General features: G+C 43.0%; 1 protein-coding gene across 2 annotated transcripts in view; it reads right to left on the bottom strand.

The window, feature by feature from the left end:
• Positions 1-16,733, bottom strand: part of LOC139272592 (ATPase family AAA domain-containing protein 2-like) — a 114,773-nt gene that overhangs the window by 78,444 nt on the left and 19,596 nt on the right. For both annotated transcript variants that reach the window (XM_070888668.1, XM_070888677.1), the window contains exons 6-9: positions 16,573-16,663; positions 4,497-4,616; positions 3,321-3,441; positions 2,766-2,879 (exon numbers count right to left, since the gene is read on the bottom strand). In XM_070888668.1, coding sequence (XP_070744769.1) covers positions 2,766-2,879; positions 3,321-3,441; positions 4,497-4,616; positions 16,573-16,663 — 446 coding nt within the window. The remainder of the gene's footprint in view (positions 1-2,765; positions 2,880-3,320; positions 3,442-4,496; positions 4,617-16,572; positions 16,664-16,733) is intronic.

The raw sequence follows: 16,733 nt of genomic DNA, 5'->3' as shown, positions 1-16,733 counted from the left end.
TCTGTAGTGAGGAAAATGCTTGAAGATATCATTAAGGATGGAATACAATGTCGGAAAATGTGAGGTCATCCACCTTGGGGGAAAAAAAACAGTAAAAAAGGGAATATTATTTGAATGGGGAGAAATTACAACATGCTGTGGTGCAGAGGGACCTGGGGGTCCTTGTGCATGAATCCCAAAAGGTTAGTTTGCAGGTGCAGCAGGTAATCAGGAAGGCGAATGGAATGTTGGCTTTCATTGCGAGAGGGATGGAGTATAAAAGCAGGTTGGTCCTGTTGCAACTGTATAAGGTATTGGTGAGGCCGCACCTGGAGCACTGCATGCAGTTTTGGTCACCTTACTTAAGGAAGGATATACTAGCTTTGGAGGGGGTACAGAGACGATTCACTAGGCTGATTCCGGAGATGAGGGGGTTACCTTATGATGATAGATTGAGTAGACTGAGTCTTTACTCGGAGTTCAGAAGGGTGAGGGGTGATCTTATAGAAACATTTAAAATAATGAAAGTGATAGACAAGATAACGGCAGAGAGGTTGTTTCCACTGGTCGGGGAGACTAGAACTAGGGGGCACAGCCTCAAAATACGGGGGAGCCAATTTAAAACCGAGTTGAGAAGGAATTTCTTCTCCCAGAGGGTTGCGAATCTGTGGAATTCTCTGCCCAAGGAAGCAGTTGAGGCTAGCTCATTGAATGTATTCAAATCACAGATATAGATTTTTAACCAATAAGGGAATTAAGGGTTATGGGGAGCTGGCGGGTAAGTGGAGCTGAGTCCACGGCCAGATCAGCCATGATCTTTTTGAATGGCGGAGCAGGCTCGAGGGGCTAGATGGCCTACTCCTGTTCCTAATTCTTATGTTATGTTATGTTACTCCCCGTTTCAGTCCTCCTGTTCTCCAACTTGAGCTTGGGCAGGTGTGCTCATTTTCATCCGTTAATACAGGAACTTTCCACAAAATGAAAACCCGGCACAATAAATTCTGCTAAGCAACGCAGAATTACAAGCAACGTTAACTTCTTGACCTCAGTTATTGATAACCAAATCCCCACACACAATAGCACTCACCAGAAACCATTACCTTCTTCCAACTCCAGGGTATCCATCAGTTTTACATAAAAATGACAAACCTCTCATCTCATTTTAAAATGGTTTTCTTCGCTGTACATTAACATTACTTCAACCCAGCATCATCCGAACCACTTCTACATTATTCACTTTATGGCCAGCAGTAACAGGACTGATTTATATTCAAACAACAAAGTCCTACAGTTATGATGCATGTTTTTCTAAAAAAAAGAACCAAATGACATCATAAAGTGCAACATCCCACCTTTAGTTCCAACTACATTTAAATAATCAGTCTAAAAAAGTTCTAGCGCAAAGCATGGCATTGCACATACATACCAATTAAAAACATGGATGGACAGATACTGGCAAAAGCAAGTCATACTTCCATAGGTCATTCCATATCACAATGGCACTACATACTATATAGAATTACAGTTCAACCTGTTACAGCAGATACGAGTTGTCGATGAAAACAAAGTGAAAGAGTAGCTAGTAAAATACATTTTAACCTGAGTGGAACTGAACTTACGAGGTTTCTCATTTCTCTTCCCTCCCCACACTCAAACTGCAAAGCTAGCTTTCTTTGAAAATACCACTACAAAATATGCAATTTAAAAAACAAAGAAAAACATATAGGACTAGACTTTCCATAGAGCCTCTGAACACCCGATTGGCACCCAGAAAAACCATTAACATTCTGCAACACTGGCAAGAATTTCCATAATTAAGGTAAAAAATATCGCCCGGCGAGAAAATGGATCTTGCACCAATATTCTCGCCAGCTAATGGCGGTTCTTAATTTTTTTTAAATTTACTGCAGTTGGGCCTAGAGGTTAGGGAAAAACTTTTTTAAAAATTCACAAAAAAAAGTAAAAAAGTTAAAAAAGACATTCCCAAGATAGTTTCACAGTTAATCACCATTTTACAATTAAAAATAAATAAAGAACCTTTAACTTACCTTTGTTTGCAGAGTAACCACCTACCGCCCTGTTTCAGCTGCTTTCACAGGATAGTCTGGACAGGCTTCCGTTGAGGCCTATTGATTTTCTCGGCGGTGCACGTCGATGATCTTTGAGATGTGGGTGGTTCCATTTAAAAAGTAAGGGGGAAACTTTCGCCAGGCGGTTTCTCACAAAAACAGCTGTACCACCGAGAAAACCGCCAAAAATCTCCCCCACACACTTTACAGAAAATAATCTCCCATTTTACATGTCTCTTTCCAAAACGTGCGTCAGCCATGGCTCAGTGGCTAGCACTCTTGCCTGAGCCAGAAGGCTGTGGGTTCAAGTTCCACTCCAGAAACTGGAGCACAAAATCCACGCTTTCACTCCAGTGCAGTGCCGAGGAAGTGCTGCACTGTTGGAGGTGCCATCTTTCAGATGAGACATTAAATCGAGGCCTTGTCTACTCTCAGGTGGACGTAAAAGATTCCATGGCCATTATTTCAAAGAAGAGCAAGGGAGTTTTATCCCCAGTGTCCTCGACAATATTTATCGCTCAATCCACATCACAAAGAGATTATCTGGTCATTATCACATTGATGTTTGTGGGAGATTGCTGTGCGCAAATTGGCAGCCGTACTTCCTACATTACAACAGTGACTACACTTCAAAAGTACTTTATTGGCTGTAAAGCGCTTTGGGATGTTCTGAGGTTGTCAAAAGTGCTCTAGAAATACAAGTCTTTTTTGACGTACCTCAAAAGTGCTCGGTTCCTCGTTTTGTTTCTTCTTCTCTCAAAATGCCCCTCCTCCTCATCAGAGGATGAGGAAGATGAAGTAGAATCACTGCTGTGTATTGCATGTCTTCGCCTTCAAGAAGAAAACATTCTGTAAACACATTTGTTTAAAGTTCTACACGTAGCACTCATGTTTTAAAGCTTTGATATTTATTTTATCTTCTGTTGATCAAGCTAGCAACTGCAAGACCATGTGTCATCTTTTCAGAGAATATGGGACAAGTCTTCAGGATTTCTAAAAAGACTAGGAATCATGCTGATGCCAATAGTTACAATTCCTCGTCTTTACGTGACAGAGCTGCAAACAGTTAGAAAACACGAATGCAAAGTAATGTAAGCTTTACAACACCATATAGTGTTTCATTGGCAAGATATTTGTTCAGGATCAAGCAGATGACAAACAAATCAATTATTTGGAATACAGGTGCCTTGAACCCTATTACTAGAAGAGGCTATTAATCATGGTCTAACATTTTATTCTAACGAGATTGCAGATTATACTTTCATTACAAACCTGGTCATTTTTTTCTGGCAGTAAGGACTGCGAGAGCCAGGAGTACCAAATCGGAATCTTCGTCTTACAGGAGAAGCGGGGCCACGATAAAATATGGTACGTTTTCCTTCGGGTTCTGGTACTAAGGACATAAAATGAAGAAATCTCATTAGACTCTTCCAATATGTACACAGAGCAGACTGAAGGTTATATAAGAATAATTGGCAGTTATCTATTGGTTTGTAATTTCATATCCGTAAAAGCCAAAAATGAAAATTTGCAGGATCACACAAAGAACATTTCACCTTTAATTATAAGATCTAGCCATTACCTGCATTTCTATCAGAAATATTAGGTTGGAAAAAAGGTGGTTTAACATTTGATTCGATGTGAGACACGAAATGTATGAAAATGTAGTGCGAATCCTACCTAAATTCTAGAGTGCAATTTTACTGCTAAACAGGGTAATTGTTAGGCTATACATACAACGGTGCAGTATGGTGAGCACGTGTGCGGGAGTACACACGTGAACGGATAGGTGAGCAGGTGTATGGGCAGGCTCGTGCATGTGTACACATGCGAGCGTGGGGCTGCACGTGTGTATGTGCGAACGTGCGGGCACATGTGTAGTTGCGCGAGTGTGCATGTCTGCTGCTATAGTCTAAAATGAAATAGTTTATAAATTTCAAACCTATGGCTGTAAAAACCAGGCCAAGATAATGACGCTACAAACGCCAGTTACCCGCTTGCTCGAGTTGGACAGAGAAATTATAACTAAAATGGATGCCTCAGGTAACTAAGATGCCACAGTATTATCAGTATTTGTGCCTTTTCTGAAAACTTGCCGTATAACAAGTAAAAACTTTTCATCCAGATCAGCCTTTATCTCCTCTTGCCCTGGAAAACAGGAGACCCTGACAGTAGTGCCAACAAAATACAGCCGCTCCGCCCCACAATTTCCAGAGTAAGAAAATAATGACCTGCAAAAAACCTGCCTCTACCCTTTTCTTTTAGGGGTGGTGGGGAAACCGAGATATTAAAATAACTCAGAGGGAGTCACTGATTTACTATTTTATGTACATCCCAGAAGCCAACTAAAGAGAATATCAAAGGTCCGGAAGAATAAAGGAAGACTTTTTTTTGTTAAAAAAGGAGCAGAAATAGACTTGGGTTCACATCAAAAAAAAGCAGTTCTACCTTCACACGGAGCTTGGTATTGTACAGCAGCTTTCCTCTGACGCAAATAATAGCGCTTTGGAGTATCCTCCTCGCCATCTTCATCTTCTCCATCTTCAGCCTCTTCTTCCTCAGATAACTCTATAGTTACAGGTTTGGGAAATACTTATTTGTTAATTCAACTTAGATGGTGAGGGGAACATACCACACACTGATTCCTTAATACCGTAGCTTCTTGACTTGGCTTCATATCAGGCTACAAAATCAACTGAGAGAAAACAGGAGCTCATGCTCCTAGTGTCGGAAAAGAATGGTACAGTTTCTCCCAAGTACGTATGTAAGAAATTTAAGTGTCTAAAGATAATGTTTATCCAATATCATAAAGTTACCACAAGAACAACTTATATTCATATAGCGTCTTTAATGCAATAAAATGTCCGAAGGCGCTTCATAGGAGTGTTATCAAAAAAGAATTGACATCGCGCCACAAGGAGATATTAGGACAGGCAACCAAAAGTTTGATCAAAAAGATAGATTTAAGGAGCATCTTAAAAGGAGGAAAAAGTGGCAAGATTTAGGGACGGAATTATGGAGCTTAGGGTCCTGGCAGCTGAAGGCACAGCCATCGATGGTGGAGCATAAAATCAGGGAAGTTCAAAAGGCTAGAATAGGTGGAATGCAGAGGTCTAGGGGGATTATAGGGCTGGAGGAGATTACAAAGATAAGGAGGGGTGAGGCCATGGAGTGATTTGAAAACAAGGATGAGAATTTTAAAATCAAGATGTGGCTGATCTGGGAAATGGGTGAACGGGACTTGGTGCGAGTTAGCACATGGGCGGCAGAGTTTTGGATGTCCTCAAGTTTACGGAAATTAGAACTAGGGAGAACGGCCAGGAGCGCACTGGAATAGTCAAGTCTAGATGACTCTAAATAAAGGCATGGATGAGGGTTTCAGCAGCAGACAAGTTGAGGTAAGGATAGAGACGGGCAATATTATGAAGGTCTTAGTGATGGAACGGATGAGTTACGAAGCTCAATTCTTCATCAAACAGGACACCAAGGTTGCGAACCAACTTGGTCAGCCTTAGACAATTGCCAGGGAGAGATCGAAATCAGTGGAAAGTACCTCAACATTGTTATGAATCACAGTTCAGGTGCAATTAAACATATAAAGGTGGACACCAGTGACGACTGGAGGAATCATTGGTGTCAAAAAGGCTTTATTCTTTTAATTTATTTACGTGTTAACCTTGATTTCCCTTTCCATCACCACAGCATGTTTCGAACATTATTAATCTTAAATTGTTTTTGAATCCCCTGACATTTAGTCTGTAAACCTGCATTTATACGTGGATTTTCTGTCAGCATGTGCATTAGTTGACCATTCCTGATTATGCCTCAGGCATGGTCGGCACCATAACGACAAAATGTCTGAGTTCTGAGTTTCCTTGCTGCAACGAGAAAATATCAAGCCAGCTATTGCAGCATCAAAAGCTCGTCTGTTGTGTTTTGTATTTAATGGTCAACAGTATTTCATATTGCCCTGCGAGTACTCAGTTCATTCAATGCACAGGAACAGGAGTAGGCCATTCAGCCACTTGAGCTTGCTACATAAGAACATAATAGGTGCAGGAGTAGGCCATACGGCCCCGCGAGCCTGCTTCGCCATTCAATAAGACCATGGCTGATCTGATCAGTTCCACTTCCCCGCCCGCTCCCTATAACCCCTTATCATTTAAGAAACTGTCTATTTCTGTCTTAAATTTATTCAATGTCCCAGCTTCCACAGTTCTCTGAGGCAGCGAATTCCACAGATTCACAACCCTCAAAGAAATTTCTCATCTCAGTTCTAAATGGGCGACCCCATATTTTAAGATCATGCCTTCTAGTTCTAGTCTCCCCCACCAGTGGAAACATCCTCTCTGCATCCACCTTGTCAAGTCCCCTCATAATCTTATACTTTTCAATAAGATCACCTCATTCTTCTGAATTCCAATGAGTAGAGGCCCAACCTACTCAACCTTTCCTCATAAGTCAACCCCCTCATCCCCAGAATCAACCTAGTGAACCTTCTCTGAACTGCCTCCAAAGCAAGCATATCCTTTCATAAATATGGAAACCAATGTGGAATAAATATGGAAATCCTCACCAATACCCTGTACAGCTGTAGTAAGACTTCCCTGCTTTTATATGCCATCCCCTTTGCAATAAAGGCCAAGGTTCCATTGGCCTTACTGATCACTTGCTGTACTTGCATACTATCCTTTTGTGTTTCATGCACAAGTACCCCCAGGTCCCACTGTACTACAGCACTTTGCAATCTTTCTCCATTTAAATAATAACTTGCTCTTTGATTTTTTTATACCAAAGTGCATGACCTCACACTTTCCAACATTAAACTCCATCTGCCAAATTTTTGCCCACTCACTTAGCCTGTCTATATCCTTTTGCAGCTTTTTTATGTTTTCCTCACACATTGCTTTTCCTCCCACCTTTGTATCGTCAGCAAACTTGGCTACATTACACTCAGTTTCTTCTTCCAAGTCGTTAATAGATTGTAAATAGTTGGGGTTCACCATTCAATGAGATCATGGCTGATCTGTGACCCAACGCCAAAAATCTGCCTTTGCTCCATATCCCTTAATACCTTTGCTTAACAGAATTCTATCAATCCCTGATTTAAAATTAACAATTGACCTAGCATCAATTGCCTTTTACGGAAGAAAGTTCCAAATTTCTACCAGCCTGTGTTTGTAGAAGTGTTTCCTAACTTCACTCCACTGCCTGGATCTAATTTTTAGACTATGCCCTCTAATCCTAGACTCTCCAACCAGCGGAAATAGTTTCTCTCTATCTAGCATATCACTTCCCTTTAATATCTTGAAAACTTCAATCAAATTACCCCATAACCGTCTAAATTCCAGGGAATGCAATCCTAGCTTGTGCAATTTCACCTCGTCATTTAACCCTTGGAGATCCAGGTATCATTCTGGTAAATCTACATTGCACTCGCTCCTAGGCCAATACATCCTTCCTAAGGTGTGGTGCCCAGAACTGCTCACAGTATTCCAAGTATGATCTAACCAGGGCTTTGTATAGTTGTAGTATAACTTCTACCCCTTGTATTCGAGTCTTCTAGATATATAGGCCAGCATTCCAATAGCCTTTTTGATTATTTTCTCTGCCTGAGCTGTATAGCTGAGCACTAGTGATCAAAGCTCCCACCCAGGTTTGATCTTCATTCTGCACAGAGTTGACTGATCTCAGTCCAGCGTATAGCGAATAAGGCAGATAAGCTAAGAGCACAAGTAGACACTTGGGAGTATGACATTATAGCTATTACAGAAACATGGCTGAAAGAGGGGCAGGTTTGGCAGATTAATATTCCTGGCTACAGGATTTTGAGACAAAATAGAGAGGGGGGTAAAAAGGGCAGAGGAAGGGGCCTTACGGTACTGATTAAAAGAAAATATTACAGATGTGAGGGGGGGGGGAGATCATCAAATAAGGCCATATGGGTCGAATTGAAAAATAAAAAGAGAGACGATCACACTGCTGGGCGTGTATTATAGATCCCCAAACAGTGGGAGGGAGATAGAAGAGCAAATATGTAGGCAAATTGCTGTGAAGTCCAAAAACCATAGAATAGTAATAGTAGGGGATTTTAACTATCCAAATATTGATTGGGACAAATTTAGTGTGAAGGGTATAGAGGGTGCAGAATTCTTGAAATGCATTCAAGAGAACTTTTTTTAAAATCAGTATGTAGCAAGCCCAACAGGAGAGGGGGCAGTCTTGGATTTAGTTTTGGGGAATGAACCTGGGCAGGTTGTTGGGGTATTAGTGGGAGAGCACTTGGGTGCCAGTGACCATAATTCAGTCAGATTAAAGTTGGATATGGATAAGGACAAGAATAGGTCTGGAATAAAGTTCCGAATTGGGAAAAAGCTAATTTTGCTAAGTTAAGGAGTGATTTGGCCACGGTGGACTGGAAACAGCTACTTGTGGGTAAATCAGTGTCGGATTAGTGGGAGGCATTTAAGGAGGAGTTGCGGAAGGTTCAGACAAAACATGTGCCCTTAAAGAAAAAGGCTGGGGAAAAATAATTCTAGAGCTCCCTGGATGTCTACGGACTTGCAGGGGAGGATTAAGAAAAAAAGGGACGCTTGTGTCATATATGAACAGCTAAATACTATAGAATCTTGAGGAATATAGAAAGTTAAGAGGCAAAATTAAAAAGGATATTATGAATGCTAAGAGAGAGCACGAGAAATTCTTGACCAGTAAAATTAAGGAAAACCCCAAGATGTTCTACAAATATATTAAGAGTAAGAGGGTAACTAAGGAAAGGGTAGGGCTTATTAGAGCCCATGAGGGTAATCTTTGTGTGGGGGCGGAAGATGTTGGGAGGGTTCTTAAATACTTTGCATCTGTTTTCACAAAGGAAAGGGGCATTGCAGATATTGCTATAGAGGAGAAGTGTGATATTCTGGATGAAATAAATATAATGAGTGTTAGTATTAAGGGGCTTAGCAGCTTTGAAAGTAGATAAGTCCCCAGGCCCAAATGAAATGCATCCAAGGCTGTTGAGCAAAGTAAAAAGAGGAAATAGCAGACGTCTTGACCATCATTTTCCAGTCCTCTTTGGATCTGGGCATGGTGCCAGAGGATTGGAGGACTGCTAATGTAGTGCCTTTGTTTAAGAAGGGAAAAAGGGATAGGCCGAGTAATTACAGGCCTGTCAGCCTAACCTCAGTGGTGGGAAAATTATTGGAAAAAATCCTGAAAGACAGGATAAATCTGCATTTGGAAAGGCAAGGATTAAGTAGGGAAAGTCAGCACGGATTTGTTAAGGGAAGATAGCGTCTGACTAACCTGATTGAATTTTTTGAGGAGGTAACCAAAGAGGGTCGATGAGGGTAGCGCGTATGATGTAGTATATATGGACTTTAGCAAAGCTTTTAATAAGGTCCCACATGATACTGGTCATGAAGGTTAAAGCCCATGGGATACAGGGCAAAATTACAAGTTGGATCCAAAATTGGCTTAGAGGTCGGAAGCAAAGGGTAATGGTTGATGGATGTTTTTGTGACTGGAAGGATGTTTCCAGTGGGATTCCACAGGGCTCAGTACTGGGACCCTTGCTTTTTGTGGTGTAGATCAACGATTTAGATTTGAATATAGAGTATGATTAAGTTTGCAGACGACACTAAAATTGGCTGTGTGGTTGATAATGAAGAGGAAAGTCATGGGCTGCAGGAGGATATCAATCTACTGGTCAGGTGGGCAGAGCAGTGGCAAATGGAATTTAATTCAGAGAAGTGTGAGGTGATGCACTTTGGGAGGGCTAATAAGGAAAGGGTATACACATTAAGTGATAGGCCACTTAGTAGTGTAGGCGAATAAAAGGACCTTGGAGTGTTTGTCCACAGACCCCTGAAATTAGGTCAGGTGGATAAGGTGGTTAAGAAGGCATACGGAATGCCTGCCTTTATTGGCCGAGCATAGAATATAAGAGCAGGGAGTTTATGCTTAAATTGTACAATACTTTGGTTAGGCCACAGCTGGAGTACTGCGTGCAGTTCTGGTCGCCATATTATAGGAAGGACGTGATTGCATTGCAGAGGGTGCAGAGGAGATTTACTAGAATGCTGCCTGGAATGGAGAATCTTAGTTATGAGGATAGATTGGATAGGTTGGGTTTGTTCCCATTGGAACAGAGGAGATTGAGAGGAAACCTCTGAGGTGTACAAAATATTGAGGGGCCTGGACATAGTGGATAGTAAGGGTCTATTTCCATTGGTGGCGGGGCCTATTACGAGGGGGTATAGTTTTAAGGTGGCTGGTGGAAGGTTGTGAGGGGATTTGAATGGGGGGGGGGGGGGGGGGGGGGGGGATCTGGAACTCGCTGCCTGGAAGAGAGGTGGATGCAGAAACCCTCACCACTTTTAAGTGTTGGTTGGATGGGCACTTCAAGTGCAGTAACCTGCAGGGTTATGGACCTCGAGCTGGTAATTAGGATTAGACTGGATGACCTTTTGTTGGACGGCGCAGATATAATGGTAAGTCCTGCAGGGAATAGAATACGGCTAGGATGATCTCCTGAATGGGTCGGAGAGGAATTTTCCCAGATTTTTTTCTCCTTAAATTGGCCTGGATTTTTAATCTGGTTTTTGCCTCTCCCAGGAGATCACATGGCTCCGGTTGGGGTAGAGTGTAGAATGTTTCAGTATAAGGGGTGTTGCAGTTGTGGTGAGGCAGATTGGTTCGGCTGGGTGCTCTTTGCCTTTCCATCATTGTTCATAGGTTTATATGTAACCTTTAGGGCTGCTGACCAAGAGCCGTGTGGCTGTCGGCTGGCGCGGACACGATGGGCCGGAACGGCCTCCTTCTGCATTGTGAATTTCTATGTTTTTATGGTCAGGCACTGCCTAAGGAAGTTCCGTATCCTTCAGAGCAATAACTACCCATCATCATCATCGGCAGTCCCTCGAAATCGAGAAAGACTTGCTTCCACTCAAAGTGAGTTCTTAGGTGACTGAACAGTCCAATATGGGATTTATAGTCTCTGTCACAGGTGGGACAGACAGTTGTTGAAGGAAAGTGGGTGGAGAGTCTGGTTTGCCACACGCTCCTTCCGCTGTCTGTGCTTGTTTTCTGCATGCACTCGGCAACGAGACTCGAGGTGCTCAGCGCCCTCCCGGATGCTCTTCCTCTACTTAGGGCATTCTTTGGCCAGGGACTCCCAGGTGTCAGTGGGGATGTTACATTTTATCAAGGAGGCTTTGAAGGTGTCCTTGAAAAGTTTCCTCTGCCCACCTGGGGTCCGCTTGCTGTGTAAGAGTTCAGAGTAGAGCGCTTGCTTTGGGAGTCTTGTGTCAGGCATGCGAACAATGTGGCCCGCCCAATGGAACAGGTCGATTGTGGTCAGTGCTTCGATGCTGAGGATGTTGGCCTGGTTAACATTGGTGCGCCTGTCCTTCCAGGGGATTTGCAGGATCTTGCGGAGACATCGTTGGTGGTATTTCTCCAGCGATTTGAGGTGTCTACTGTATATGGTCCACATGTCTGAGCCATACAGGAGGGCGGAATTCACTACAGCCCTGTAGACCATAAGCTTGGTGCCAGATTTGAGGGCCTGAACTTCGAACACACTCTTCCTCAAGCGGCCGAAGGCTGCCCTGGCGCACTGGAGGCAGTGTTGAACCTCGTCGTCTATGTCTGCCCTTGCTGATAATAGGCTCCCGAGGTATGGAAAGTGGTCCACGTTGTCCAGGGCCGTGGATCTTGATGACTGGGGGGCAGTGCTGTGGCAGGATCAGGTTGGTGGAGGACCTTTGTCTTACGCATGTTTAGTGTAAGGCCCATGTTTTCGTACGCCTCGGTGAAGATGTGACTATGATCATCACAGGAAGGGGGACACACACTTTAAACTCTCCCTCTTATCAACATTTCCGCTGCAGGTACCTACAAACATATGAACAATGACGGACGGTAAAGACCATCTGGTGTATCAAGCCTGTCCCACACAATTGCGATACAGTGTGTATCACAACTTATACACTCCACCCAAAACCATGTGGTCTCCTGGGAGAGGCAAAAAACTCCAGAAAAAAACGGCCAATTTTGGGGGGGGGGGGGGGGGGGAAATCTGGGAAATTCCTTTCCAACCCATCTTGGCAATCAAAACTAGTCCATATCACTCTGGCCATTAAATTCCCTGCAGTACCTACCTTCTGTAAGAATTAATCTCTGCTGCAGCTAGAAACAAATCCAACTTTTGTTTGAAGGAGTTCAGTGAATCTGCATCCACTACATGAGAGGGCAGCTTGTTCCAAAGGTCTACTACTCTCTGTGACAAGAACCATCTCCTGACATCTAACCTCGCTCTAGCCTTGTACAACGTAAATTTGTGCCCCCGGTCCTGCCTAACCTATTTAGTTGAAATAAACGGTCAGCTGGAACACTGTCTATTCCCTTCATTATCTTAATTAACACAATAGTAAGGAAGGACATTAGCTTGGATGATGTGGAATCTGTATGGGTGGAGCTGCGGAATACCAAAGGGCAGAAAACGCTAGTGGGAGTTGTGTACAGACAACCAAACAGTAGTAATGAGGTTGGGGACAGCATCAAACAAGAAATTAGGGATGCATGCAATAAAGGTACAGCAGTTATCATGGACGACTTTAATCTACATATAGATTGGGTTAACCAAACTGGTAGCAATACGGTGGAGGAGGATTTCCTGGAGTGTATTAGGGATGGCTTTCTAGACCAATATGTCGAGGAACCAACAAGAGGGCTGGTCATCCTAGACTGGGTGATGTGTAATGAGAAAGGACTAATTAGCAATCTTGTTGTGAGAGGCCCCTTGGGGAAGAGTGACCATAATATGGTAGAATTCTTTATTAAGATGGAGAGTGGCACAGTTAATTCAGAGACTAGGGTACTGAACTTAAGGAAAGGTAACTTCGATGGTATGAGATGTGAATTGGCTAGAATAGACTGGCAAATGATACTTAAAGGGTTGATGGTGGATAGGCAATGGCAAACATTTAAAGATCACATAGATGAACTTCAACAATTGTACATCCCTGTCTGGAATAAAAATAAAACGGAGAAGGTGGCTCAACCGTGGCTAACAAGGGAAATTAAGGATAGTGTTAAATCCAAGGAAGAGGCATATAAATTGGCCAGAAAAATCAGCAAACCTGAGGACTGGGAGAAATTTAGAATTCAGCAGAAGAGGACAAAGGGTTTAATTAGGAGGGGGAAATAGAATATGAGAGGAAGCTTGCTGGGAACATTAAAATTGACTGCAAAAGCTTCTATAGATATGTGAAGAGAAAAAGATTAGTGAAGACAAACGTAGGTCCCTTACAGTCAGAATCAGGTGAATTTATAATGGGGAACAAAGAAATGGCAGACCAATTGAACAAATACTTTGGTTCTGTCTTCACTAAGGAAGACACAAATAACCTTCCGGAAATACTAAGGGACAGAGGGTCTAGCGAGAAGGAGGAACTGAAGGAAATCCTTATTAGTCAGGAAATTGAGTTAGGGAAATTGATGGGATTGATGGCCGATAAATCTCCGGGGCCTGATAGTCTGCATCCCAGAGTACTTAAGGAAGTGGCCCTAGAAATAGTGGAGGCATTGGTGATCATTTTCCAACAGTCTATCGACTCTGGATCAGTTCCTATGGACTGGAGGGTAGCTAATGTAACACATTTAAAAAAGGAGAGAGAGAGAGAAAACGGGTAATTATAGACTGGTTAGCCTGACATCAGTAGTGGGGAAAATGGTGGAATCAATTATTAAAGATGAAATAGCAGCGTATTTAGAAAGCAGTGACAGGAACAGTCCAAGTCAGTATAGATTTATGAAAGGGAAATCATGCTTGACAAATCTTCTATAATTTTGAGGGGATGTAACTAGTAGAGTGGATAAGGGAGAACCAGTGGATGTGGTGTATTTGGACTTTCAAAAGGCTTTTGACAAGGTCCCACACAAGAGATTGGTGTGCAAAATTAAAGCACATGGTATTGGAGGTAATGTATTGACATGGATAGGGAATTGGTTGGCAGACAGGAAGCAGAGAATCTGGATAAACGGGTCCTTCTCAGAATAGCAGTCAGTGACTAGTGGGATGCCGCAGGGCTCAGTGCTGGGACCCCAGCTCTTTACAATATACATCAATGATTTAGACGAAGGAATTGAGTGTAATATCTCCAAGTTTGCAGATGGCACTAAGCTTGGTGGCGGCGAAAGCTGTGAGGAGGATGCTAAGAGGCTGTAGGGTGACTTGGACAGATTAGGTAAGTGGGCAAATGCATAGCATATGCAGTATAATGTGGATAAATGTGAGATAATCCACTGTGGTGGCAAAAACATGAAGGAAGATTATCTGAATGGCGGCAGATTAGGAAAAGGGGAGGTGCAATGAGACCTGGCCATCACGGTACATCAGTCATTGAAGGTTGGCATGTAGGTGCAGCAGGCGGTGAAAGCGACAAATGGTATGTTGGCCTTCATAGCTAGTGGTTTTGAGTATAGGAGCAGGGAGGTCTTACTGCAGTTGTACAGGGCCTTCATGAGGCCTCACCTGGAATATTGTGTTGAGTTTTGGTCTCCTAATCTGAGGAAGGATGTTCTTGCTATTGAGGGAGTGCAGCGAAGGTTCACCAGACTGATTCCCAGGATGGTAGGACTGACATATGAGGAGAGACTGGATCGACTGGGCCTGATTTCACTGGCGTTTAGAAGAATGAGAGGGGATCTTATAGAAACATATAAAATTGACAGGACTGGACAGGTTAGATGCAGGAAGAATGTTCCCGATGTTAGGGAAGTCCAGAACCAGGGGTCACAGTCTAAGGATAAGGGGCAAGCCATTTAGGACCATGATGAGGAGAAACAACTTCTTTCAGAGAATTGTGAATCTGTGGAATTCTCTACCACAGAAAGTTGTTGATACCAGTTCGTTAGATTTGTTCAAGAGGGAGTTAGATATGGCCCTTACGGCTAAAGGGATCAAGGGGTATGGAGAGAAAGCAGTAAAGGGGCACTGAGGTGAATGATCAGCCATGATCTGATTGAATGATGGTGCAGGCTCGAAGTGCCGAATGGCCTACTCCTGCACCTATTTTCTATGTTTATAAATCTCAATCAGATCCCTCCCCCCCCATCCCCCACAGTCTACGCTGCTCTAAGGTAAAGAGTCCCAACTCTTTTAACCCATCTTGATAACGAAGATGCTTTGGACTTGGAATTAGTCTAGTGGCCCTCTTCTGCACTCTTTCCGGAGCCTTAATATCACCCACCACGTGAGACCACCAAAACTGGGCACAGTACTCCAAGTGCAGCCGGAGTACGGTCTTGTACAAGAAGACGACAGTATGCCTCATAGAAACATAGAAAATAGGTGCAGGAGCAGGCCATTCAGCCCTTCTAGCCTGCACCGCCATTCAATGAGTTCATGGCTGAACATGAAACTTCAGTACCCCCTTCCTGCTTTCTCGCCATACCCCTTGATCCCCCGAGTAGTAAGGACTTCATCTAACTCCCTTTTGAATATACTTATACTCAATTGTTCTGTGGATACATCCCAACACCCTATTTGCTCCAGCTATCGCTGCACGATATTGCTCGTGTACCTTTAAGGATGAATGCACTAGAATGCCCAATTCTCTTTCTATCTCCACCATCTTTAATGCCTTTCCTTGGAGGGTGTATGAATGTTGAGCATTTGCCCTGCCCACATGCAGAACACTGCACTTATCGAAGTTATACATCATTTTCGAGTCATGAGCCCAGTCTCCCAACACATTAAGATCTGCATGAATCAGTCGAGCCTGTTCTACAGTTCTAGCACTCGCATAGATCTTGGTATCATCTACAAATTTGCAAATTATTCTTCCAACCCCCGGATCCAGATCATTAATACAAATAATAAAAATCAACGGTCCCAACACTGATCCCTGCGGGACACCACTGGTGATTAGTCGCCAAACAGATGTGAATCCATCTATAACTACTCTTTACCTCATGGTAAGCAGAACCTTTTTACCTCTCCTCCCCACCAGGTCATAAAAATATATGCATCAGCACTGAAAACTTCCATTTCCCCATACAGAATAATTCAAGCCACGTGCTCTGGACCACTTATATAGGTGAAATCCCACAAATAGGTCACCTACTCAGGAATGATAAACAGTGAAGGTGGTACACGGGGAGAAAAAGGGAATCGTGTACCCTGCCCTATTTTTTTGTGTGACCTGATTGGTTCCATTAAAACCAGTTGTAGTTAGTTCCTCTCCCCCCATATAGGAACTTATAGCACAGGAGGCCATTCAGCCTGTTGTGCATGTGCCAGCTCTTTGAAAGAGCTATCCAATTTAGTCCCACCCCCCAGCTTTTTCCCCATAACCCTGAAATCATGAGCAAGCACTGACTGCAGGAGAGAGGACTTAAGCTTGCCTTAATAATGTCTATATATACTCATTATATAGGATTTAAAAAAAATACTAACACTTCCTCAGAGGAGAGGGAAACAGTCAGAATTGTCTATGTACTGCTAAACTTGGTTGCTTACCACCACTCCCATCCTCATGATCTTCTGTGGTTTCCTCATCTATTGTCTGAACTGTCCTCTTTTTCACACATGAATAAATATCCAGACTTTCCTTTCAAAAGAAAAGACAGCATCAGTACCACACGCTCTTGTACAATCTTGAACTTTTGCCCCTTGATGGG

The sequence above is a fragment of the Pristiophorus japonicus genome, chromosome 1 (genome assembly GCF_044704955.1).
Source record: "Pristiophorus japonicus isolate sPriJap1 chromosome 1, sPriJap1.hap1, whole genome shotgun sequence".
Lineage (NCBI taxonomy): Eukaryota > Metazoa > Chordata > Chondrichthyes > Pristiophoridae > Pristiophorus > Pristiophorus japonicus.
The sequence above is the reverse complement of the archived record's forward strand: the minus strand, read 5'-3'. Positions and strand labels throughout refer to the sequence as shown.